At 41.2% G+C, this 26,224-nt stretch overlaps 2 protein-coding genes across 2 annotated transcripts; one reads left to right on the forward strand and one right to left on the reverse strand.

Annotated features, from left to right (window-relative positions):
- Positions 1-4,141: 4,141 nt before the first annotated feature.
- Positions 4,142-9,789, forward strand: LOC149277625 (aspartate aminotransferase, cytoplasmic-like). Its single transcript, XM_089502654.1, has 9 exons — positions 4,142-4,259; positions 6,329-6,510; positions 6,701-6,824; positions 7,232-7,344; positions 7,542-7,646; positions 7,934-8,084; positions 8,814-8,979; positions 9,245-9,387; positions 9,653-9,789. Exons 1-9 carry the CDS (start codon positions 4,142-4,144, stop codon positions 9,787-9,789), a joined length of 1,239 nt encoding a protein of 412 aa, XP_089358780.1.
- Positions 9,790-13,483: 3,694 nt separating this feature from the next.
- LOC149277626 (metal transporter CNNM1-like) lies at positions 13,484-25,171 on the reverse strand. Its single transcript, XM_089502673.1, has 12 exons — positions 23,758-25,171; positions 21,737-21,880; positions 20,026-20,166; positions 19,533-19,702; positions 19,309-19,408; positions 19,130-19,177; positions 17,736-17,798; positions 17,044-17,207; positions 16,630-16,813; positions 16,193-16,321; positions 14,110-14,217; positions 13,484-13,560 (listed from the first exon to the last, which is right to left on the reverse strand). The coding sequence occupies exons 1-12, from the start codon at positions 25,169-25,171 to the stop codon at positions 13,484-13,486; spliced, it is 2,742 nt and encodes a 913-aa protein (XP_089358799.1).
- Between the last annotated feature and the right edge of the window lie 1,053 nt (positions 25,172-26,224).

Genomic DNA, 26,224 nt, shown 5'->3' on the forward strand with positions numbered 1-26,224 from the left:
GTTCTATACATGGGTCGTAGCTTAGTGGAGACAGACAGCTGTCTTGGTCCCATTGATTTCCGATGCACTTCTAACCCAATGTTACATGGGCCTTAGCTATTAATATATATAACAATAATATATAATTATATATATCTATATATATCTATATATATATATATTGCTCTGGCTGAGCACAGAATGGAAATGTATAATTCATAGTTACATCAACAGCTTTTTCAATATTGTTTAAGCCCAAGTTGCGTGATATCAGTATATTGGAGAGCTTGCATTATAACTTCCACGCCAGGTGATTCCAGCTTTACACAACACATTGAGCAGCCGCGCATGCTGTTGATGACTGTATTCTCTGCTGCATCGCAGGATATGTATGTTTTGTCTAGGAATAAACCCAACTTGAAAAAATGATCACCTGCCATCTTCAATATCTTCATGGTACATTTGCATACCTGTGAAAAGTCTATAAATCATCAAGGAGGGTTCTCATTCGTCTCAAAAGTAATATACCTAATTTTACCTAAATAAAAAAAAAAAAAAATCATAACATTTTTGAAGCTGTGTATGCCCCCCAGAAATAGCAGAAATGTGGTTAAGAGGGGTAACAAGATTAACTCTTTATTAGGGAAAACATAGCACCTTTTATGTGGAAATTAAAGATAAACTGAATCATTTTAAACATTTCAAATTTTTCAAACTGACCAATGGGCATCAATGGGTGTGTTATGTAACCAATTGGAACAGCACCTACCTTCTGCAGTAACCAATAAGAGGGACGCCTACCATCTCCATATTATGCTATGAGGAGGTTGACCAATCACAAAAGCGCATACTTTCACCGTATCATTATATGGGATCAGCGCAGGAAGCCTGGCTTAGCCATTATTGTATGCAGGTGTCTGGTGTTGGCGTCAGGGGAACCCTTTCCCAAACTGGTCAGACTTAGCCCTGTTTCTGCTCCCATTACATCCATCTTTAGTCTAAATATGTACCCCTCCTCAATTTAGCAATGAGAAGAGCACATAGGTTGGACCTCCCTGGGAGCTGTGATGTACATAGAGCTTTAAGCTACTTGATCAAGTGTCCTCTTTAATCTCAGCACAACTTTCATTCTCTTGAACCGTTATCACATCCCACTTGCGTATCGAGGATTTCACCCATGGTGAACCTATTATCGTAAATCCCCTACCTTGTTCTGTAAGACTCTTTCCTACGCATTCTAACTTCCAACGTTTCCAACGCTCCAAACTGTCCTATCCAGAGAAGCATACAATATATCCTCCTAGTTCCCACAATCTATGTTCTAAAAGAAACCATCTACTCTCTCCATCTTCAAGATCTCCACTTGTAAGGGGTAAACATTTAAGGCCACAGCCCTGAGGTTGGCATTTCAAAAATGATTTTCACCAGGAAGGCCAGAGCGTCCATCAAAAGGCCAAGTCGCACGGCTAGAGCAAATCCCCAACAGGTAGGTGCAACCTTATGGGAGGAAAAAAGTACCCCAAGCTACGTGACCTTAAAGGAGGTGGTTATACATTTGAAAACCATCAAACAGTGTGGCTTGCACAATATTGTCATTCTACAAATTAACCGATAAACAAATCAACTAATTTAGAAAAAATCTAATAATCTATATTTATCATATTTATGCATTTCTTTTAGACTATAAATATACCTTCATGTAGTTATCAAATGTCTCAGCAGTCATCTATAGGTGTGTAATAGATAAGTGATCTGATCTTATTGATATTGGTATTAATAGTTTGCTGATGCCTAATATACTTACAAATAGAGACATACATTTTTATTCAGAATGTCCCTTTTTCATTTACCAACCTCTCTCGACGAGACACCAAAACACATGTGAAGTCACTTAAATAGGTTGCCATTGTTGTGACAACTGGCACTGTGTTTGAAAAAGCTGCTGGAAGTCTCAACAAATGGGGCATATTCTTGGACTTACAGCAGTTGAGACTGTTGGCAGCTATGCTTTATGTATTGGCTAGGAGACCACAGTGTGAGAACCACATACACTGGAACTTTTAAAAATGTGCTCCATGGTCATTGGTAATGTTGTTTATTTGTCAGTTAATCAGTTCATTCCTGCTCATTCTACCTGTGTTTCTCTGTTTGTTGTGTTAGTGATGATATCACAGCGGCTTGTCATGCAGGTTATTTGTTACCATTCAGAGAAGAAGGTAAAAAAATATGTAATTTATCTTATTCTGTCAGTTCCGCCCTGTATGCTTCATTTACTGTGCAAACTGAGACTAAGTAGATAACTTCAGACATATAGCTTTATGTGGTAATATAATACTATAATACTATGATATGGGATATGATGTCACAGGATAATATAAAATAATTGAAACAATTTCTGTTGGTCTTATAATGGGTGTCGATCCATCTGCATACCTGCAAGATGATGCTGATCTTGAGACTATTTAAGATATCAGTTTAATACCCCATCTTAATGTGTTTGCAGCTGTGGGAAAGCTTCTCCACGTGGTCCTCATAGAAACCCAACCCTGTATGCACTTACATTTGTTCACCGTGTATTCATTAGACCAGAGTAGATCTGGGAAGTAATATTTTGTGAAATATTACCTTATTTATTAAAAGTTCCTTGGGGACAACTGTAAACAACTCAACTAGTGGGGTTCCTCGAGACCGGAATACCTGCCACGGTCAACTGGCATGGCAACTTCCTGAGCTTGGGTGTGGGACCTCTGCCAGCTTGACTTTGTAACCTTACAATGTAGACTTTCCCTGCACAATCACCACACTGAGCTGATCCTTTATGGCAATGCAATGAAGTCCATCCCTACATAAACTTTCATTAGGCAGAATGTCCAGCTGAAAGATTAACAATGACCCATTGTATTGTTTCCCACAGGCAGTATGATGAGAAGCCAGTGTGTTTGTCTAGAAGACTGGGCTAAAGATAACAGAGCAGAACACAGAAAAATGACTAATATGCAGCTGTCTGACAACGTCATATTATACAAAAACAGAACTTTTTTTTTTTCTTCAAAAATCATGAAGATGTTTGAAAACCTTTTTTTTAATCCGATACCAGTCGTAAAAAAGTTGAGGCTTCCTCTATAATATCGTAGAGCGAGAGTCAGATACCATTGTTATTTTTTCTAAACAAAGGTTCTTTTGTCCCCTAAGTCTTGCCTCGGTGTTGAATAAGCCCCTACTTACCATGGCTTTATTAATGACCCATGATCTTCTAGGTCATGGACAATCACTGGAGAAAGATAGCCATATCCTTCAACTCTCACTCTACCTAATTTGTCCAAATAGGGGTCATCGACATGAACATACTGCATGATTTGCCATTTAAGAAGGTGGAGTGAAATTTAAAAAAAAAAAAAAAAAGTTACATGGATGAAAAAAATTGGGGTTACAAATAAGGAAAAATAAGAAAAGAAGAATCTAAAAGTTATGTAAGTTAAGCTTACTTGACAATAATTTATATTTGAAAAATGTATATTAAGAAATAGTATTTTAGGAAATGTATTCACTATTCCCTACAAGGCTTTAGTCCTTCATATACCTTTGTAGTTATATGTGATTGATCCAGTCTAAATATTTTTTAAATAATACTAAATAGGGTGAGTATACACTAGGGTTACCAGTGTTACCAGATGTAGCTGTTACAGGGGACAGTTCCTGAAAGTGACATCCTTAAAGCAAGTCAGGGAAAGCGCATTTTACATAATTTTGTGTTAAACCTACAGCAAACCCCTCCAAATGATTCAAATCGCACTGCGGCTGACGATCCGCTTCTCTCCGGACTCTGTATGAGGCGTTCATGTGATCCAGTAGCTTGTTACAGTTGTATCACTGTCAGAATTCGCATCGCCAGCCAATAGGTGAGACTGTTTGACAAGCATCCTTGTAGCCAGCCAATCATATTATCCCTAAGTCTCAGCTGTTTGTATCCCAGCTTTTGAATGTACATTGGGCGCTCCTCCCATTAGCGCAATGCCTTATTCCTTATCCAATGGAACGGTGGGCGTCGTCCGGTTCGAACGCTATGATTGGTTTTGTCTCTCCCCGCCCACGTACTAAGCCGGTGAAGGTGAAGGTGAAAGCTTTAGTCTGCCGTTACCGCGTGATCGACTGTCTGCTTCCAATGGCTTCCCCCTCTATCTTCTCCGCTGTTCCCCAGGCACCGCCTGTCGCAGTCTTTAAACTCACGGCAGATTTCCGCGACGACAGCGATCCCCGGAAGGTCAACCTAGGAGTGGGAGGTGAGGCTGAGGCCCAGTGTGTGACTGCTGGGATAACCTATCATAAAGGACGATCCGCCCGTGGCGATAAACCGTGCGAAGTGCCCGCTGCAGACAGGCATGGGGGCACCGGTACACCTATAGCAGTTTAACCCTTCGTGTTACGTTTTAAATTGGGAGCTCGGCTGTCATTAAATGTCCTGCTTTGCGACTGGGAATCAACCACTTGCAATGCAACATACTTTTAACTATTTTATTAATACGTTATGTTGCAGTTTAGTACATTCTGCCCTGATCGCTTTTTATTCACGAATGCCTTTCATTGTAAAGCCGTTTACTGTCTTCTTACTGCTTGTCCTGTTATCTTGTCACTGAGGTCAAAACATGGTCAATGACCTTTGGGTTGGAAACTCAGTAGAGGGGCAGAGTATTTGCTCCTTGGACTGGGGTTTGAAATGCTGCTTGCCATGTCTACTAAGCTGCATTTTACCTCCTGCATTTACTGGTCCCCGTAAGGCAACCTGATCGGGAAGATAAATACATGGAGGATCATAAGTTCAGGGATAGGCAGAGCACACGCGTGTAATAAAGCTGAAGCGTGCAGAACCACAGCCCAGAGGAGGCACTTTTTGCAGGGGGTAACAGTTTCCTAACATTTAAAGTTGCAGAATCTGTCAGATGAGCTTAGCGTTTTTAGCTTTTTCCGGTATTTGCCATGTTAAGAGTTAAAGTAGAAACAGAATCGCAATAATTTCACAATGTTAGAATAGTCATCATTGGGATCATTTTGTTTCCTATACAGAGTAACCTCACAGGCGTAGAGAATAAATGTCGCCAAATACAAAACGAGCGTAGTATATAATAGTAAATATCTTCTTCCAGGCCAGTACTGACTCAATGATTCTTTATTCTGCTGGTTTCTGCTCAGGAACAACAAAATCGTACTAAATAATATAATTATGTTTAAATAGCTATGGGGGTCAGATACCTAATATCTAAGTGTCAGAGAGACAGATGTTAGCAGATCCGTCATTTTCCCTTTTCCTCTGAATGTATGATCACATTAACGGCAAAGTTTCTATGGCAACAACAGTACCTGGTTTTATGTTACATAAGAATTAAGGTTCCATGGAAAAAAAGGATGGATGAGGCAAAAATTCACACGGTTAATCGTTTCTGTGTATATGGTAGCTGATTGGTCCCCGTAAGTTTTATTGACGTACCCTATGCGAATACATAGAGGCTTTCTGAAGAATCCACCCCCATATGCATTTGCCCCTTTCTGTTCAGGCAGCCAATCAGTGGTAAGAATCACTGGCGCTACCTTATTTAAGTGATTTTAATTGTTTTAGAAGAATGCTCACAGAATGCTTTAATATGTTTTTGCCATTATAGGGTCTGTCAGGAACTGTAAACCCCAGGGCCCCATCATAGATATCCTGATCACCCCTTATAGTACACTTTCCAAATCTTTATATACTATGCTATCACGTTAAGCCCTATATAGATATATCTCTGTATAAAATTAAAGTTGTGTAATGTTGTCAGGGTCAGTATTTTATTGAGAAACATGTTTTTATGTACTTTGGATGGCGATTTAGGACAAACCTGATCTTTGATCAATAGATAAAAAAAAAAAATTGCTGTTCTCTGCGTTTTACTTTTTTACTGTTAACCCTTCTGTTGTGATACATATTTCATCACATTCAGGTTACAATAATTGGAAATATATATATATATACACACACACACAAACTATAAATTAGTGGGGTAAACGCACAGTATATAGTATAGTAGCTTTTGCTAATCTCCAAATTTGTAACATGGTAAATTCTCTTTCTTTTGAGTGCCGTTTGCTTTGGGCGTACGGAGATTACATTCTATATTGAGCAACTTTATCTCTTTAATTTGCGACTTAGAGAAGACCTAAGAATCGGAGCATACAAGACATCATCATGCCTGCAAACGACGCATGCGGTTTCTCGCATTTGTAACTGAAAAGGAAGTTAATGGTTCTTATAGCTGGACGTGGAGTATCATAGCCTGATCCTGGCGATATGTAATCCCCGTAAATGTATTTTTTTCTGCAGCTTATCGTACTGATGACTCCCAGCCTTGGGTCTTGCCGGTGGTGAAAAAGGTGGAGCAGAAGATAGCAAATGATCACTCTTTAAATCACGAATACCTGCCAATTTTGGGGCTCCCCGAATTCCGCTCCAGTGCTTCCAGAATTGCTTTGGGGGAGGAAAGCCCAGCGTTCAAAGAGGCTCGGGTAAGATCTTTTCTACCACCCGCCTGCCTTGTGTGTTTATTCCACTATAGCTTCTTTTATACTAACGTTCTCCTCATTATAAGAAAAAAAAAAAAAACAGTTACTTTTTGGCAGTATTTGTGTATTATGTGGGCACCGCTTATTCTTGTGTATTTGGAACTGATCGCGGTTCACGATCTCTGTTTTTAAGGTAGGCGGTGTGCAGTCCTTGGGTGGTACTGGAGCGCTGCGCATTGGAGCAGAGTTTTTGAGACGCTGGTACAATGGAACTAACAATACGGCGACTCCAATCTACATCTCTGCTCCTTCCTGGGGTAACTTGCTTCTCTGCTTTTGTTTTCCGCTACACCGAATGTAAACGGTTATAGACGTGTGCCATTTTCCCGCTATATGTTCATCATAGAAGAGCTAAATGGTTTGTTTAATTTTTTCATTGATTTAACTGCTTAACATAGTTTGACGGCAGACAAGAACCATTTGGAGGATCTAGTCTGCCCATTTTTCCTGCTGGAAACACTCAGACCTTAATCAGTCCTTGGTCTCATCTTAAGTTCAGGGTAGCCATATGACATATCCTATGAATGTTTAATTCCCTCGCTTTATTAATGATGTAGCGGTCAACTCAGCCCTCCTTTCAAAAAATAACTTGCTGGGTTGGCCCTTTATAATGCACTTTGTTGTTGACTATGAAATATTTTTTCCTCCATATCCCAAATTCTAGAAAACCATAATGCTGTGTTCCTTGATGCTGGATTTAAGGACATCCATGCGTACCGCTACTGGGATGCTGCTAAACGGGGACTTGACCTTCAAGGATTTCTGCAGGATTTAGAGGTGATTGTGGAAAATTGGAGACGGCCTTGTTGAGGGCGTTTCGGTGTAGCGTTCCAGATACCATATTAAAGTTGGGAAAGTGGCATGATATTATCTGAGCCTGGTGTGGGACCTTTCTGGCTTTAATGCAGATGCACCTTGGCTATACCTTTTAATACTTGGTCTTCTTATATTTATCTTATTCCTTTTCCATGCAGAGTGCTCCAGAGCATTCCATCTTTGTTCTCCATGCATGTGCCCACAATCCTACCGGGACAGATCCCACCCCAGATGAATGGAAACAAATCGCAGAGGTCATGAAGGTATGTAAGGACGCAATACTAGGAGATTTAAATCTAGTTTTGGTAAAGTAACTGAAATGGATGTATCGCCACCAAACTAAGGTATCGTATCTTAAATGCTGGAAGAGATAATAGATATCGGGTGCCCCGATTTTCCGGCAGCGCAATCTGCGATGGCTTCCTAATGTTGCTACCTTGAGGCATTAAAAGAATGTTTGATCTCTGTTCTTTGTCTTATGAATAGATCATTGAAAGTATGACTTGCACTCCTCATTACATAAATAACTCTCTCACTATGCCCTTTCTAGAGGCGTTATCTCTTCCCGTTTTTTGACTCTGCCTACCAAGGATTTGCATCTGGAAATCTGGATAAGGATGCCTGGGCCGTGCGGTATTTTGTGTCTCAGGGATTCGAGCTGTTCTGTGCTCAGTCCTTCTCCAAGAACTTCGGTTTGTACAGTAAGTATCAATTCCAAGCAAAGGTTATATATATATGTGTGTGTGTATATATATATTTTTTAATGGTACTCCTGCGTGGGACTTATTTCCTTTTTATAATACTCTGAAAAATTGGAATCATATAGTTTATGCAGGTTTAATATATTGTTTGTTTTAATCTAGAAAGACTTAAAGATATGGTTGGCCAAATTAGATAGATAAGAGTATTCCCATAATATATATAATAGGTGTGTGCTGCTACCGTGTCTCTATGGTTCCCACTGGGTCTCTTATGTTATAATCTCCCGCATGGTAGAGTTTTACAGAATGCAGATGTGATCCGATGGCAGCCGGAGACTTTGAGATCTGAGCCAGTGACAACAAAGGGGAGCTTTGCAAAAAATATATTCTTCAAAAATGGCTTTTAGAAATATGATGAAACGCAGTTAATGGTCCAACTCCTAGTGAAATCATCTTTGCTCAGTATGCCAATATAAGGTACTGCAGCTTGAGGAAATAGTAATCGCTAATACGCTTGTGTTTATTAATGGTATGACCTTGCCATGACCTTCAGGTCACATGGAAGTGAAGACATTTTCAAATGTGTTGTGGCATAATTACTTTATGCTACCCGTGATGTCTTCTCAGATAGTTTTCCTACTAGGGTGTGTTACTCGGTCTGTAATCGCTTGGCCGAGACATTATTGTGGTTCTCCCCTGTTTTTAATACAGAATTGTTTTCTTGTTTAGACGAGAGAGTGGGGAACCTTACCGTTGTGGGGAGAGACGGTGAAAATGTAGCACGAGTGTTATCTCAGATGGAGAAGATTGTGCGTACTACCTGGTCAAACCCTCCATCACAAGGCGCACGTATTGTGGCAACCACTCTCAACACCCCCGAGCTGTTTGATGAATGGTAAGAGAAAGATGGATGAAGAACAATTTGATGAAGAAAAGCTACTTATGAATAGAGAAGTCTCTTATGTTTTGTGAATAATAATATATATATATATATTAATGCTGGTTTGTATGTTGTAACATAATTAGATGAAATACAAACTGAAAAGAATGTCTATAAAATGTATTGCAGTGAAAAATCTTTAGTACCAGATATCAGTAGTTTGTGTAATTTTTATAGTGTTCCCTTTTTGGAGCAGCAGAATAACTGGTGTCATTTTTAGGAGAGAAAACGTGAAGACGATGGCAGAAAGGGTCCTGCTGATGAGGGCAGAGCTCAAAAAGAGACTGGAAGCTCTTAAAACTCCGGGCACTTGGAACCATATCGTCGACCAAATCGGAATGTTCAGCTACACCGGGCTTAATCGTAAGTGTATACTTAGTATTTGTGTAATGTCTAAAGACTCGGCGTTCTCCATTATTGTTTATAGTAAGAATAGCGACTTTTTGAACTGTTTAGGCATTCACATTTTAAATGCTAACCTTTAATCTTAGCGGTGTCCATCAGGTATCAGGAGAGACGGTTGTATTTTAGGACCATTTTGATCTTTGCTTTATGACAGTTTAGTTATTACATATCATTCTACATTCATACTTAATTGGTTACCCCCATCCACTCTTTCCTATTTCAGCCAAGCAAGTCGAATACCTCATTAAAGAGAAGCATATCTACCTGATGGCCAGCGGGCGCATTAACATGTGCGGTCTCACGACCAAGAACATCGACTACGTAGCCCAGTCTATATATGAAGCAGCCAACATCCAGTAAAGATAAACGGTGATCCAAAATTACATTTCAGCTTGTGGTGTGTCGTATATGTGACTTTGTGTTCAGGTTTGAATTTATCCTCATCCTTTTTTTTAATGGCTTTAAAATGGAACAAAATATTCTGCAGGGAGACTTGTTACTCGTGAGCTCGTTTGTTTCATGGTGCCCTGGGGCTGACGTCTTATCGGCTCCGGTGGTATTTTGCACTTAATATTTTCCTGTTGAAATCGGGAAGGGTTTGCCCATGTCAGACCTTGTGCTTTTTATGTATAGCAGATCGAACGTAAGACATCTCAACACAGCACCCACCTGATGTAAAGTACAGCTCTGCCCTTAATTGAAGGTGGTTTTGTAGAAATGTAACTCGTAATCTTCTACCCGCTGATCCAGAAAACACGTAGCTTTAAGAATCCAAAGGCTGAGCCTGGGAACACAACGATACCTCTTCAACTGGGGACTGACCTGATCAGTACATCATAAGTAGCTCCTAGCTGGTTCCTTTACCCTGCCATTAGTGTTTTCCATATACACATTATTGTGTGCATGAATGATGTTTGCACCGTTTCACATAATACTCAACTTTTAACATTCAAAAAGCTGATATCATTTAGCGCTCCAGCCACTATGTTATTCGCTTACAACTCCCGGCTGTTTCGGTGATTAACGTAATCACTCTTAGTGGAAGGGGCAATAAATATATATTTGGCTCTCATGACGTAAGCAGCGCCGTATTCTGTCTCCTAGTAAATTATTCTTAATTCCCTTACATTCTCTTGCAGCAAAATACACCCGCTAAACATCCCTATCTGTAAATATCGATTCTCTGTATACTGTATCCATGGGGTTTGCCTCTTATACCAAGTTTATGTGACGTGCAATACACCATTTCAGGCCAAATGTAACGGCTGTTAACTCTGACACTGAAGCCAAAAACCACTTTGTTTTGCTGTATAAACAAATAACCAATAAACTTGGTTCTGTTGAATGTGTGGTTTATATTTTTTGCCGTTTTTTACTCTCTTGGATAACGATTAGGACCATACAGCATTCTTTCAGTGAAGTAGTTTAAAGGAGGTAAGGGTTGGGAGAACCATAAAAATAAAGTCTGCATGATTAAAACTAAGCAAAGTATCTTACGGTTAAATTGCACTATATGTTGCCTTTTATATGGGGGAAAAAAGCCATATAGTTACTGCGATGCAAAGATTTTAAAGTACAAATATATTTTTAATATTTACCAAATGTCAGTTCGTCCCTGCACCATGGCTGTTTCCTCGGCTTCCTTGGTGCATGACGCCTGTACAAAGCGCGCTATATGTGCCCCCTGCAGCACGGCGCCAATGCTTGTATCCATTGAATTCCCCCCCCCATATTGTAGGAAAATACCTTTTTAACTTTCATGTAAAAACACAAGTTACTCTGACCCATTTGGTGTGAAACAGTTAGGAATTCCCTCTTATAGTTTACAATAATCTCTGACATTTAAGAGTTTATTTACTTAAAAAATATATTAAATTGGGTAGATCCATTAAAAATAAAATTTTTGGAATGATTGTAAAAAGGATTTTTTTTTTTTTTTTGGTGTAAGGAGGCACTTCAGCCATCAAATGCCCCTATATCATATAGCGTCTATATCATGGATTGCTTCTCTGGATACAATCAGTGTTTCCTAAAAAGCGGCCTGTCGCCTTCATACAAAAAAAAACAACAAAAAACTCAGACTTTAACAGTTGAAATGTAAAGTTTATTTGAATCCATGTCATTGCTAATTAAGAGAGCTCACAGAAAGTGTGTGCCGGGTTAAAGTCTCTGTGTATAAGCATTACAGCAGGTTCTAACCTTCTACATCAGAATGTGTTTAACCAATTACAATAGAACGATCATAAAACAGGAAAACAAAATAAATTATTGTGCCTCTTTGAATTCACATCATTGATAAGTCTTTTAAACTACCCAATTCATGAAGGATTCCATATGATGACATCAATATGTAAGGCAGTGATGACGATTGCGTTGCACGCCAAAGTCTCTTTTGTAGCACCCGGCCAGGGTGCCGACTGGTTACATTTTGTTTTTAAATTGGCCCATTGTTCATACGGAACCTTTGCCAAGTGTGCCGCTATTGATGTTGAGTGCTGGGATATGATGTCATGTTCCAGCGCTCAGCACTGAAGCTGCGAGGATGGCTGTTTGGTGGCTTCTCAGATGGAACCCCTGTTGCTACAGCATTTCTTCCTTAAGATATGAGAAAAGAAGGGTTAACCATTAATGCAAATTGCTGCATTTATTCCCCAACAGAATATATAATGTCTTGTCAAAATAAACTGAGTGTGAGTATATGCTTGTGTGGTTTCAATGGACCGGGGGTAGGCACCAACATGCAGCGTTGGCACTTTTGAGGTATGCAACTTGGTTTCGTGCAAAAAAAATTGGGCACTTAGACCCAAAAACACTGCTCTAATGAAATAAAACAAGAACATACTGTAGTAAAAAACAGGTTCTCATTGTGCTGGTCATATATTACTAGCAAATAAAGAGGTTTGATACTCAACATGTGGGGAGTAAATTGTACGTTCTAAAACTACTTGGGTGATAAGTTTTGTGCTTTAAATTAAACTAATCCATCCGACCTGTTCAGTGCAGAGGTTTGGCTGTTTAATGTAATAAGGTAATATCCTTAATAGAACAGTCATATCAACATCTAGATCCAACGGCAGAAGTGGGTGAAGAATGAGCGTGGCACACATGCGCAGATACCTGGCTCCACGGCCAAACAGTAAAGCATAATTTGCGTTTAAGAGAGCCCTTTTACAAAACAAATTGTATCGTTTTATTTGAAAATCAGGCCAAAAACCCCATTAAATATTACTATGGAACATTGGTACATTTAGCAAAAAATAATCTATGATAAATATTTTTTTGTTTGCAGATTTACTTATGCTATAGCTGGAGTGAACAAACACACACTTTCACTCTACTTGCTATTTAAATCTTTTTTTCCCCATATTCAAAATAAATTTGTTCCCTCGAGTATATTTATATGAGCCATTTAAAGTGTATTTATATCATAAAAATAAACGTTCTTCTAACATAGTTTTGTTTGTGCCTTCAATGGATGGCCCGGTCGTTGACTAGCACGTGCAATCTCCACCAGCCAAACCTATTGTCAACTGATAAACACAAAGGACATATTCATACCCAATTTGTGTACAACATATAATTGTGCCTCCTGGTATATATTCTGACACTGGATAAAACTACAGCCAACATAAGCACTTTAATGCATTCCGTTTGAAAGTGTACGGTGGGATTCATCTGCCCCTAGATATCAGTGACAGTGGTACAAAAATCCAACAGCTAAAGAATACATATTAAAGAATATATAAAGTACTTTAATATGCACTATGGGTTGGTGAGGCTGTATTGTTCACTGGAGTGTCCCTTTAAACTATTCCATCATAAACATATAAAGTGCATAACAAAGTAATATATAGCCTAAAGGGTAACGAAGGGTAAAGGGCTGCCAGTGTTCTCCAAACAGCTGACTAGCAACCCATCACAATACCGCTTAAGGGTTTACTGTCCTTTAACTGTTCAAGCACTGGTTGGGTGAGAATGGTTCTATAGTAAAACCCAACAGGACTGGGTTCCCCCTTGTGTATAATATAAGGTGTTAACGTTAGTTGCTGGATCTTCATGTGATTAGATGCATCACTGAACTTTCTTCCGGACTTTTATCGGCGTCCCTTGATTTTTTCCTGGTCTTTCCACCTGCAAACACAAAGACATTCTTTGAAAAGACAAAAGATATTGAGGAAATTTTTTTTATTAATTAAATGATGGTAAATAATCTGCTTTTTTCAAATAATAATAGAAAATAATCTACATTATTTTACTATAGATATATATATATATAATTTGTGTTGCTTCATTATATTCAACGCATGTAAGTTTCTGCAGCAGGTTTGATTTTGTCCTGCATAATTCAATGAAATACGGGGAATCTGATGACATCTCACTGATTTAACCGTTAAACGGGCTCTTCCTGCGGCAGAAGCTCACTGCAGTTTGCCCATCATAGTGTATAGTGACAACCGTCCTGAAAACTCTCCTGACAACCTCCCTGATCTTGGGGGTGTTGGAAGCTTCACAATTAATTATAATTATTTCAGTGTATTTAAGAGTGAATTGCTGACGTTGCTTGATGATCCACATTCAGAAATGCTGGCTTAGAAGAAACCTTCGCGGATGCCTTCTAGTGTCTGGAGTGCCATCGTGTCCATTATAGGAACAATGTGACATCATTTCTAAAGTACATACTTAGCGTTCTCAGTAGCTTTTTCCCCAGGGTCTCTTCATTGCTGGTGACAGCTGAGCATGTAATCATTTCGGTGCTCGAATGATCCGAGTCCACGTTAATTCCACAGCAATCTGCATCTATGATCAAAGGGTAAATATGGTAGTGGTAAAACATATTGCACAGACAACAATTTCTAGCCTTGTAGGTTTCACTCAGGATATACCGTATTTGCTCGATTATAAGACGAGGTTTTTTTCAGAGCAAATGCTCTGAAAAATACCCCTCGTCTTCTAATCGGGGTCGTCTTCTAATCAGACCTCAAATAGAGTCTGATTAGGAGACTAAGATCCAGATCCCCCGCACCGCTGCAGGGGACCTGGATCCTCCTGTCTCACCCCCCCCCCCCCCCCCATCATACACACTTACCGGTGCTTCCTGCTGTGTTGCCGGGGCAGCGGGTTGACGTCTACGCGATCCGCGTAGACAACGTCCGCTGCAGCCGGAAGGAGGTGTGGCTAGCAGCGGGGGTTGTCTGCGTCCGTCGCGCAAACCTTCCCCGACTGTCAGAGATCAGAGTTCCCCGCACCGGTGAACTCTGATCTCTGACAGCCGGGGAAAGTATACGCGACGGACGCATACAAACCCCCGCTGCCAACTCCACCTCCTTCCGGCTGCAGCAGAAGGCGACGTCAACCCGCTGCCCCGGCTGGAAGCACCGGTAAGAGAGGGCTGAGAGGGGAGGGGAGGGGAGAGTGTGTGTGTGTGTGTGTGTTAGTTAAATGGGGGTATAGGGTGTGTGTGTGTGTGTGTGTGTGTGTTAAATGGGGGCATAGGGCATTTCTGGAGTGGCGTTAAGGGGGCATTTAATAGAGCACTCTGCCTCCTGAAATGCCTTATACACCTATATGCCACTCTGCCCCATAATATGCATTTTAACCCCCTAAATGCCAGAGTGGCATATAGGGGTATAAGGCATTTCTGGAGGCAGAGTGCTCTATACAATGCCTTTTAACTCCCTTAATGCCACTCTGCCTCCTGAAATGCCTTATACCTCCCTATATGCCACTCTGCCCCATAATATGCATTTTAACCCCCTAAATGCCAGAATGGGATATAGGGGTATAAGGCATTTCTGGAGGCAGAGTGGCATATAGGGGTATAAGGCATTTCTGGAGGCAGAGTGGCACATAGGGGGTCAAAAGGCATACCATGGGGCACAGTGGCATATAGAGGGTTAAAAGGCATATCATGGGCCACAGTGCCATATTGGTGTGGCAAGCCTGGGGGCAGATGTGTGTAACTGGGGGACAGGTTGGAAAATACAAGAAATAAAAACAAAAAAAATATTTTTCTCAATCATAGCTTTTATTAAAAAAAATAGTTTACATGAATTAACATTTACTGGTAAAACTTTTTTCCTTTAGGGTCGTCTTATATTCAGGCTTTTTCTTTTTTTCCTAAGTTAATATTCAGATTTTGGGGGGTCGTCTTATAATCAGGGTCGTCTTATAATCGAGCAAATACGGTATATACCGCTGCCAAAACATGCTGAGCAATTGTTGTTTTTCCAACATGAACTAAACATAAATCATAAATCGACAAGCAGACTGCTACATAGTTACTAAAGTATAAATCACTCCAGTGACCAGGGCAGTCAGCAGAGACTAAAGCCTCAGGCAGGGCATCCATCAACTCTACTAATTAGCAATTTGTCTGATGTCAGTCATGTGTGAAGAGAAAGAGATACAAGGAGAGAGAGTGAGTGGAAGAAAGATGAAAAAAGTGGGAGAAAAAGAGGAGGGAAGAGAAGGAAGAGAGTGAGAAAGGAGGAAGAGAGAGGAGAAAACAGGAGAGAGCGAGGAAGAAGAATAAGAAGAAAGACAGGAGAGAAGAGGGAGAAGAAAGAGAGACGAGAAGACTAATTAAAAAATATCCATGCATGGAATTTCAATGATGAGCCCATGGCATGTCACTATGCACACTTACTGTGTATTACTAGGTATAATGAGTGCACGGGCCAGGAAAATGTATCTGTGACACTCAACACACAAAAGCAAAGTTACTGTCTTCGAGGAGCTAAATCCATGTTTTTTTGCGATATTTCATCGTGTCTGGACTTACTGTTGGCTTTGCAGCTCTCGCTGTCTGCCAGTTCCTCTCTGATTTGGGGAATGTCATCCATATGTAGGAATACGGAGTCATTAGGACTTTTCAGCCCGTCGGATTTGCTCCCTGCTGTGAAACACAACATTATCCGTTATGGCAAAATGTAAAACATTTATATAACACAAATCACCAGACCGAGACTAAAGCTTCTTTAAGTAAACCTGTTAACACGCGTGTATTTGACAAATGGATGCATAGACTGTGTCAGCACGTGTACTAGCCAACATATGGCTCCGTGTGTGCATTTTAGTTGATCTCTTGCCTCTCCTTTGATGTATTTGTTACTGAAGTATTAGGCAAAGCTCGCATGGTTATAGTTACCGTTACTCTACCTTATGCCAGCAAAAAACAACGATTAATAAAAGCTACGTTACCAAAGTTGCTGTTTCTTTCGTGCATTAATGTGGAAGCCGCGTCGTCCTTTGGAGACTCGGACACTCTGCGGTATTTGCTTGTTTTGGAAGAATCTCCGTCACTAAAGACTTCAATTTCCGGTGACTGGGGAGAGCTGTCCATTCGACTGGCGGTAAGTGCGTTCTGATATTGCTGCCGTGTGATCTGGAGGAGAGGAGAAATGTGATATTTGATTTGTCGCTTTATTGATGAAGCTCACATTTCTAACGTGTGGGATTAACAACATGGCGTGGAGTGTTACGGCCATCAATAGGGACCCTATTCCTTTAAAGGGACAGTAATGGGTAGATGTTTGGACATCTAAACTCTGCTCTTCAGAGTGTTTCTTCACCTTCAGCGTGTCTGAAAGGCATAGTACCAGTCCTCCCAGTTACCTTAATAAACTGTACATCGCAGAGGATATGTACAGAGTAATCTGGTACGTAGAGATTGTTGTTACTGTTGCTTAGCTGGTTAGTGCTCCCCCCATAGTCATTGCGCTCTCTGTTAGGGGATTCAGAACGATTCAAGCCACTGCAGCGAGAAGGGGATCTGTTTACTATAGACATTCGGGGTGGGGGGAGAAGAAAGGAAAAGAAGAATGAACGAACAACAGGATAAAAGAGAAGAAAACAGAATACAGTTTTTACTAAACACAGATCTATCAATGACAATTTATTAATGAGTTAATCTTTGTATACTGTCTTATATACATTGTAAGATACATTGCATAATGGCAAAACACGTGATGTATGTTGTGGGCTCATCGGAATTAAGTCCAAATTCTGGTGATCATTTTTTTTTCCCTTCTAATTCATTCAGTTCACAATTGGCTAAAAAAGACATCTCACATTTTATAAAAGCAAAAATGCCATCTTTGCATATAATCTAATTCAGATTGTTTAGATTATAATATATAATCGCAATCATACTATTTTCTAGAACCTCCCCAGGTCGACGTCTAGAAATAAAACCATGAAAAGCAACCGCTATACATATGAAAATTAGCCTGGGAAGGACATTTCACACGCATGCGTGAATTCAACCCATTTTCAAGTGATCTAAGTCCCAAGCCATGCGTGTTTACCTGGGGAGCCAGCCAGCGATTCCCCTCTGTTGAAAGCGAAGGTGCGAGATACGGACACAGGTACTAAGAGGGCAAGGCAAAATTTGGAAAAAGGTAGTTGTGGGGTAAGTATTAAAAGCTGGACACACAAGGAGAAATACAGAATAATGTAAAGGGACAATACACAGTCTTTATACATATACAGTACATTGCAAGACAGTCTTACAATGTCTACATTCTTTGCACCATATAATACATCAAGAAAATAGCAGAAGCGTGAAAATGGGTTGGTTTATCTATATGGGTATATGTATCTTATTATAGAGAATATATTGTGATTAAATATCAAAGCAATATCATTTGAGGACATCAGGGAAGGCTATGAATGGATTTTAATTTAACAAATAATATGCCATAAAAGAAGTCAGGCATGCAAAACAAACAAAACACTAAGCCTTCCAAAGAACAAAATATCTTTTAAAACTATTAAAGTTGCCCGAACAGTTCACTATTAGTGTACTATTATGCATATACATTATACGTTCACATTTATAAGGAGTACTTTAGCCTTAGTGTTATGTTAAACACATATCAGAGTCCATTTTGCACGGACTCCAGTGCATTTTACTGCATGCAGATCAGTGCAGGCATTCTTCAGTTATTGCCGTTAGAAAATAAGACTTCTGTGTCGTTAAACTCCTCCCGAGACGACTCTACTGACAGCAGGAAGCGTACCTCAATATGCTCCTTGCACATGCTCAGTAGAGCTCCCAGAAAACATTTTTGTTTTACTAGCATACAGGTAATTGGCTGATGTTTGGGAATGCTACTGAGGATGTACTACATACACAGCTGACATATTCGATTCAGAAGCAGAAACCGCTCCAGCCCCTGTATTAAACGCCCAAATTACTGTCTGCTTCTCCACCCAACGTCCGCTCCAAATCCCAAATAATGGAATAGGAAAATCCAAACATAGCCGGCAATAACAGGGCAAGCTTTGTGAACAAGCACAAGAGGTGCGAAACGCGTCAGGGAGTGGATCTTACTCCTGCTGGAACCTCTGCAACGCTGTGATTCTGCTATTGTCCAAGGACGTCAAAGTTTGGTTGATTTTACTTCATCTTGCTCTGTCATTTCCAGAGCTGGCGTCTTCGTTTTGATTTATATAGTTGACATACTAATGCTTCCTTGTTTCAGTAGCGCCAGCGAGTAACTAAAAATGCTAGTAAAATGCATGCGAGCCTATAGAAAAAAATGAATTACATTTTTGGGGACTAGACTGTTTCTTTGTTTTAATATACTAAAAAAATATTCAGGCATATCCACAGAGCAGTGCATTTGCCTTTAGATACTGATTTCAGTTTACTTAACCTCATTTTCTTGCCTGATCTGCTTCACCGAGTGATACTTACAAAGAAATGAAGACCCAGCCAAGCTTCCAACCTTTCTCACATCAGTATCTGCAGGTAGACAATAAAACAAATATAGCAATAAAAATAACTGAATTCATTTCATTCCAATATTCATTACAACAGACATCGGATAAAGATATCGATAGAATTTTACAGATCACCTGATTTAATATCAATACCTGAAGAAACAGTGGCCATGATTGCTGGGACCCCATAATAAGTAAACGCTCCATTCTCAAACCTTAGCCCCTCTTTACCAACTTCCACTTCTACCTTACCCTAAGTGGAGAAAATAAAGAAAAAACAGTCAAAACCATTAGTTTTTTTTTTAATCAAGGTCAATCCCCCTTGACCCAAAAAAGTCATAATCTGTTTTGTTTTTTTTAAATAGGATGAACTTGACCTGGAGGATCAGAATAAAGTAGTCCACCGGGCGGTTTCGTTGGTAAAGATAATGCTCTGAAGACCTTTTATTCTTCTCATCGAACTTCAGTTCCTGGATTACGTTGGGGTGTTTTAAAAGTCGCAATAAAATTTTCTCCGATAAATATGGGGATTTAAAAGGCTCGATTTCTAACAAAAAAAGAGGTATTTCAAATGTAAAGGAATGTATGGAATCTTTAAACATATTTCGAGAACAAACTATAACAAATTGTAATTCTAAATATAGTGTGCAAACAAGTCTGAGATATGAATAGTGTTTAATAAGCCTTATATAGTATATCTATATCATACCTAAAAAATCATGTCCATTTTGTCAGGGATCTGTTACGCTCGCACACAGCCCCGGGGCAGTAAAGACATGGAATTTTTACATTGGGGTTAAACCCCTTTTTATTATTCCCCCCTTTCTCATGTCACTTTTGTTCATGCAGTGATCTGATGACCGTACAAACCTGTAGCCATAAAGCGATGCGTCGCCAGCAGGAGTTGCGGAGAAATCTTTACCTTCATTTGGCTGTCAGAAAGTTTAAACAGTGAAAAGTCGTGCTGTTTCCGTTCCCGTTGGGGAATTCTCTCCTTTTTTCTGTTATCTGCTGTGATAAATTATAGGGTTTTTCCCCCCAAATATAATACATCAAACTTTCCAGAAATCCAAAAAGAGCACTTAATTATATATGTTACGTAATCATAATCGAAGCAATTATTATTTTTCTACGCATCACTATGTTTTGTACTGTGAGCGGAATTATGATGTCACATTAGGAGAACCTTTTATTTCAATGTACATTTTTTCTAACCAAATTGTCTGGGTGTCTCACATAAAGAAGGGTCGTCACAGAATCCCGTGTCGCCGTCGGTCACATACGCATCTCTCACCAACTAAATGGCTGCTTTCATGGTAGATGACTTGGCAAAGCTTTTAATGAGAATCGCGTCAAGTTTATAAGGTATGAAAAATCTATGATGTCTCCTATCATCAGTCTTATTAATGTCTGTGGTTTTTAATCTATATAAGCAACAGTATAAAGTTACCGATGGCAAAGAATATGCAAGTATTGACCAGCATGCAGCCTGATTACATGCTGCAGATATAAAATAACTAGCACGTGTTATTTGACAAAAACTGATATTTGGCTATCCAAGCAACATACTGTTTATAAGGTGCTACATAGCATATATATAGCCAATCCTTCAATCGATTTCACTAGTAGGCTATTCTGGCTAGTACAATGTGCCTTGTGGGAGATCCCTTTACGGTCTCATTTAAGATTAATTAATACAACAAAAACAGCAGAAAAATAAAATGGAAAAGAAAAATCATAATAGCTTTTAAACAACAAGGATGATCTGATCTTCATGGATTATATATATATATATATATATATATATATATATATATATGGTAGATCCGGTAGAGTCGCTGCCAACATAGCTATTTAACAATCATTTATTATTTATCTAGTGCAGGTCATTATTACTGAAAACAGCAAGACAACAACACGATGACCCTCAAGTGTACAGCGTGATAAGATGATAAATAACCTTCTCTTTGTGAATGCTGCTTTGGTACGTAGCCATCAATAATATCTACTTAAAATGGCACATAAACAAGACAAGAAAATATATAAGGCAACATGACCTTGGCATGAACACAATAGATAAACATGATATTCACTCAATGATAAAAAGAGTTTAAGTAAATGTTTACCTCTACAATATTCAATAAATGGGCCATTGGTGCGCTACTGAAGTAACATAACTGTTCAAAATGCACTCACAGGAATAAAATATAGCTCCGTACGTACCTACAACATAATAACCTACTGCCGCAACAATGGTGGTCCTCGTGGGTGGGTCCACACAATGGTTGTCCTCGTGGGTGAGTCCACACAATGGTGGTCCTCCAAGGACCCACCTAGGAGGAACACTTACTGGGAAGCCAGACTTTGTTCAGTTGCAGGGGGGTATTGTGTTTGAGGATGACCATGTTTTTACATACACGCTTTGTGAGCGCACAGTATTATATGATCCATGTAGAGCAGTTCCTTGTGTTGTCAAGATCACATTACTCTATATATTTTTTTCTTTTCTTCTTTAGAGTGTCCATAATTACGTATATTTTACTGCATGGATGTAAACCAGCGAATTACACAGAACACTTACTGTACAGATCGGTTTCATCCAGAATCTCTGACTTGATTATTTCTTCTATGATATCCTCCAGAGTTACAATCCCCATCACTTCATAAAAGGGGTCTCCTTCTCCTTCATTATTAACCCGCTGAACTATTGCTAGATGGGATTTACCTATGTTGCAATATAAAAATATTGAATCATATATTTTGCATAAAGAGTACCAAAAAATTATTTTAAAATCATAGCTGGCTGTAAGAGTTCCTAACAACTTATGGTCTTAAAAAAAACCCTTCTTAGTACATAATACGGGTAACGGGTGGTGAAAGGTCATCCTGTTAATTTGGGCTAGACGGGTGTGACGGGTGTTACGGTGTAGCCACTGTAACTTGGTAGGGCATGTCTTTTTTATACATGGGTCTTCTAATGAGTTATGACACCCACCTCTTGTTTATTCTCAGAGTTTCTGCATTTCCTTCGTAAACTGCAGCCTTTTTTTACATTTATTCTGCATATATTTACAATTTTATGCTGTTTCTCACCCGCCATCCTTTACCTTTGTAAATATGGCCACTAGCAGAATCACATCCCATATTGACTTCATTCATCATTTTTAAAAGTAATGTAAATACTTACATTAGAATTATAACAAAACAGCTTTCAGCTAAAATAAATGAATTACTAAAAACGCCCTATATTGTGAATCCAGTGATGTAGGTCGGCATTGATTAAATCTTGGTTTTATCTAATTTTGTTCCTGTCCTTTTTCTGCAGACTTGTTGAAAGTCATTTCGTATTCTGGGTGACTTTCCCTGCTAAAACACCACACTGAGCTGATGCTTTATTGCAACCCTAAGAAAGTCTTTTCCTTCACTGACTTTCCTAAAGTCAGAGTGTCTGCTAGTACCGAGCCACTCTAGTGTTTCTCACAGGTTGTATTAAAGGGAGTCAGGGCTTTTCTCTAATAAACTGGGTTACGATAACAGAGCTGGAACACATATAAATAGCTAATATGCAGCTCCCCGAAAACGTATTAAGGAAAAACTAGATGTGTTAAAAAAGCACAATATTTTCCAACTTATTTTTCATCTAATACTAGTAATAAAAATGGTGGGAGTTCGCATTTAATAACGTCTGAGATAATGCGGATGAATAATAATTCCCATCACTAGAAACAAAAAAGGATACTTTTTCTTATGGGATACATATACAGTACGGTGGATCTTTCAATAACCAGTATGTACATTGCTTATTTTAATCTGTATTTGGAGCTGCAAACATGTAAGATATGGGAATAAGTGTAATACCTTTTAAAGCGAAAGCAATGGGTACTCAATCTTTAGGAACTTGTATCCCTCTTATTAAGTAATGTCTATATAATTATAGTACCAGCGGTGTTAATCTGAGTAATACCCCTGCGGCACACACAGTGTTAATGCAGTCCTCCTTGCTGATGTGTTTGTTATAGTACTAGACCCCCCCCTCTCACACCGATATGTGTCACCGGGGTTTATTAGTGACCCCACAAAAGCCGCTGGGGTAACACGGCTACTAAAGCACACAGCACTGTACATACACTGAATAGCAGATGCCTTTCATGCTGGAAGGAGTACACTGTCAACCGGGGAACATACACCGCAATACTGCATTCTGTGGCACATCAGACAATGACAGCTGGAAGCCATGCATGGAGACCACAGACAAGCACCGATCCCTCTTCCTGGTCCAGCACCTTCCTCCGCAGACCGGGGGATTTGCGTCCGTTAAGGGGATTCGCTTTAGGGTGGGATGCATCACGGCGGAGCCGGGCTGTGCGGGTGAAATGGAAGCGTTACCGGGTGAGCAGCCATTACATGTCACTGCTGTAAGCCGCGCATGGAGATGGGAAGCGGACCGTCCTTCGGGCTGCGAGAGATGCTGCTCCAGCCCTGCACCGGCACACAGCAGCATCCTCTGGCTGAGGGACGGGGTTGTCGGTGTAAGCGGCATGCACAGGAGGTGAAGCAGGATTGTGATGGAGAATGAGCGGAATCTCGGCCGTCACCCCTCACCCTTTTTAAACTCCTCCAGCACAGCATCCAGCCGGGTGTCGTTGAAGACGCAGTGCAGGGGCCGGTGGTAGAAGCGGGTCACGGTCTGCAGCGGGGTGCAGTCATCCGGGTCCACAAAGGCCAGGTCCTTAACAAACAGGATGTCCACGATGTTGGCTCTGTCATCCCCTTCGTAGACCGGGATGCGAGTGTAGCCGCTGCGCAGGATGTCGGACACGGTAGCGAAGTCTAGCACCGCGTCGGAGCGCAGCATGAAGCAGTCCCCCAGCGGGGTCAGCACGTCCTCCACCGCCTTGGTGCGCAGCTCCAGGGCTCCCTGGATAATGTTCAGCTCCTCCTTCACCAGGTCGTTGTACGGATCGGCGGCCCGCAGCATCTCCAGCAGCTTCTCGCGGGTGTAGAAGGTGCTGATCTCCTGGCGCAGAGCCCAGTCCAGCAGGCGGCTCAGCGGGTAGGAGATAGGGAAAGTGGCAGCCATCAGCAGCCGTGTAAGCCAGACGGTGCGGGAGGCGATGGCCAGGCCATGCCGGGAGCATACAGAGTACGGAGCAATCTCCCCGCCGAGGAACACGCACAATGTGCACACTAGCACCGGTAGCCACATCGCCCCGTTGGCCCCTGATGGCAGGGAGGAGTACAGCCAGCCGGCCAGGGAGGCATTGGCTAGCGCGTTTCCCAGCAATAGGGTGCACAGGAGGTATGAGCCCCGGGACCGTACCGACTGCACCCGGCCAGCCTGCTCCTTCTCCGCGGGGGAGCCGCTGTTCTGCAGTACCCGCAGCTCCACCGGGTCCAGGGAGAGCATACTAAGGCGGAGGCCGCTGAATAAGGCGGACATAGCCAGGAGCAAGAGGGCGATGAGCGCCCGCAGCCAGCCTGGCATCCCCGTTTCGGCTTCCCGAACCTCCAGCACGAAGTGGGCCCCACGGTGATGCTCCCAGTGGCGACCGTCGAAAGCGCATAGAGAGAACAGCTTGACCCGCTCGCCTTTCCGCAGCTCCCGCACCTGCACCTCCACCACGGCCGAGCCCCCCGGACCGGGCTGCAGGGGGCCCAGCACTTCCACGTCCGATGCCCACGAGCCCTCATCCTGACAGGTTTCGGTCGGGGTTTCACCTGCCCGCGGCTCCTCGATGAATACCAGCCGTGGTTGGCTGCTGGTGCCGTTATTGCCGGGACTGTGAGGAGGCTGCTGGCTCTGTTGAGCTGGCAAAGGGGGCGAGAAATAAACACGAAGTGTGAATCGGCTGCCTTCGGCCGCCCGCAACGTGCCACCCTCTAGGGATACTTGGCCGCCCACAGTATCCTCCGGGCGCAGGCCAAGGAGCCAGAGCGATGCGGGCTGCGGGGAAAGGGACAGGAAGAGCAGCAGGACGGCTACAGGGCTGCACCGGCCGCAGGCGGCCTTCGCCATCCTCAGCAGCACCTACAGGGCGGAGAGTTGGTAGTCACATGACAAGGACCAGGTTCTCGGCCATTGGGCAGAGAGCTAAGGGTACTACGATTGCGGGCACGTGATTGGTTCAGGGCAGTCATTTGGCGGGAGCAGTCACGTGGCAAGAGGGAGGTTGGCAGGGGATGTGAGGCGGTGTAGAAAACGCCGAGCTGAGACAGAACCTGCATAATAAACGTCCTCGCAACTTTGGGTGAAAAAAGTTAATTTTAAGTGTTGGTTGACACTAAAATGCTGACACAGATAATGAATACCTGCCTCTAAGGGCTCAGGGTACATGTCATTTTTACCTGGGTGCCATCATTTCACAGGTAATGAACAGTCCAATGCAATGAATGGGCACCATTTCTATCAGAAAGGCATCATAGACTATTCCGGTAAATATTGAACATCCAGCAACCCCGCGAGATCAATACACATGAATATATTTCTAAAGGTGATGTGAAAAACAGAGTGTACAGGCTTTGCTGAATTTAAATTTTATGCTAAGATCTGTGTTGTCAGTTTAGAAAAGAATAATGTATGTTTATACCTTGTATGGTTCAGTTACATACTAAAATAATCCATGTATAAAGTGGATATAGAGGCAAGAGTTGATAATTGTTAACCTTATTTGCATGCTCCTACCAAGAATCCCTTGTGGTTGTGGCAGCACCATGAGATTTCTGAGAGAACAACAAGCCTTCTGGCTTGTCTGGTGTCTGTAGATGAGTGTTTAATAATGCATCTACATACCCCTAAATTTTAGTGGAAGGGTTTTCCATCACCATTACCCACCATAACTTATGTAATGGTATTTCTTGGCTACCCCAAGCCTCAAGTATTAACTCAGTATCACCATTTCATGCTGACAAGTGCTGTTAAGGACCTCTTTCTGAGTTTTGTTTAAAGGCTGTTTTGTACAGCAGACAATTACTTTCAAGGCATCCATATATAAAGTGGATATAGAGGCAAGGGTGATAATTGTTGTCCTTATTTGTATATGCCTACCCAGAATCCCCTGTGGTTGTGGCA

This window comes from Sceloporus occidentalis, unplaced genomic scaffold, assembly GCF_023333645.1.
Source record: "Sceloporus occidentalis isolate IW3139 unplaced genomic scaffold, rSceOcc1.0.p SCAF_208, whole genome shotgun sequence".
In the NCBI taxonomy this organism is placed as follows: domain Eukaryota; kingdom Metazoa; phylum Chordata; class Lepidosauria; order Squamata; family Phrynosomatidae; genus Sceloporus; species Sceloporus occidentalis.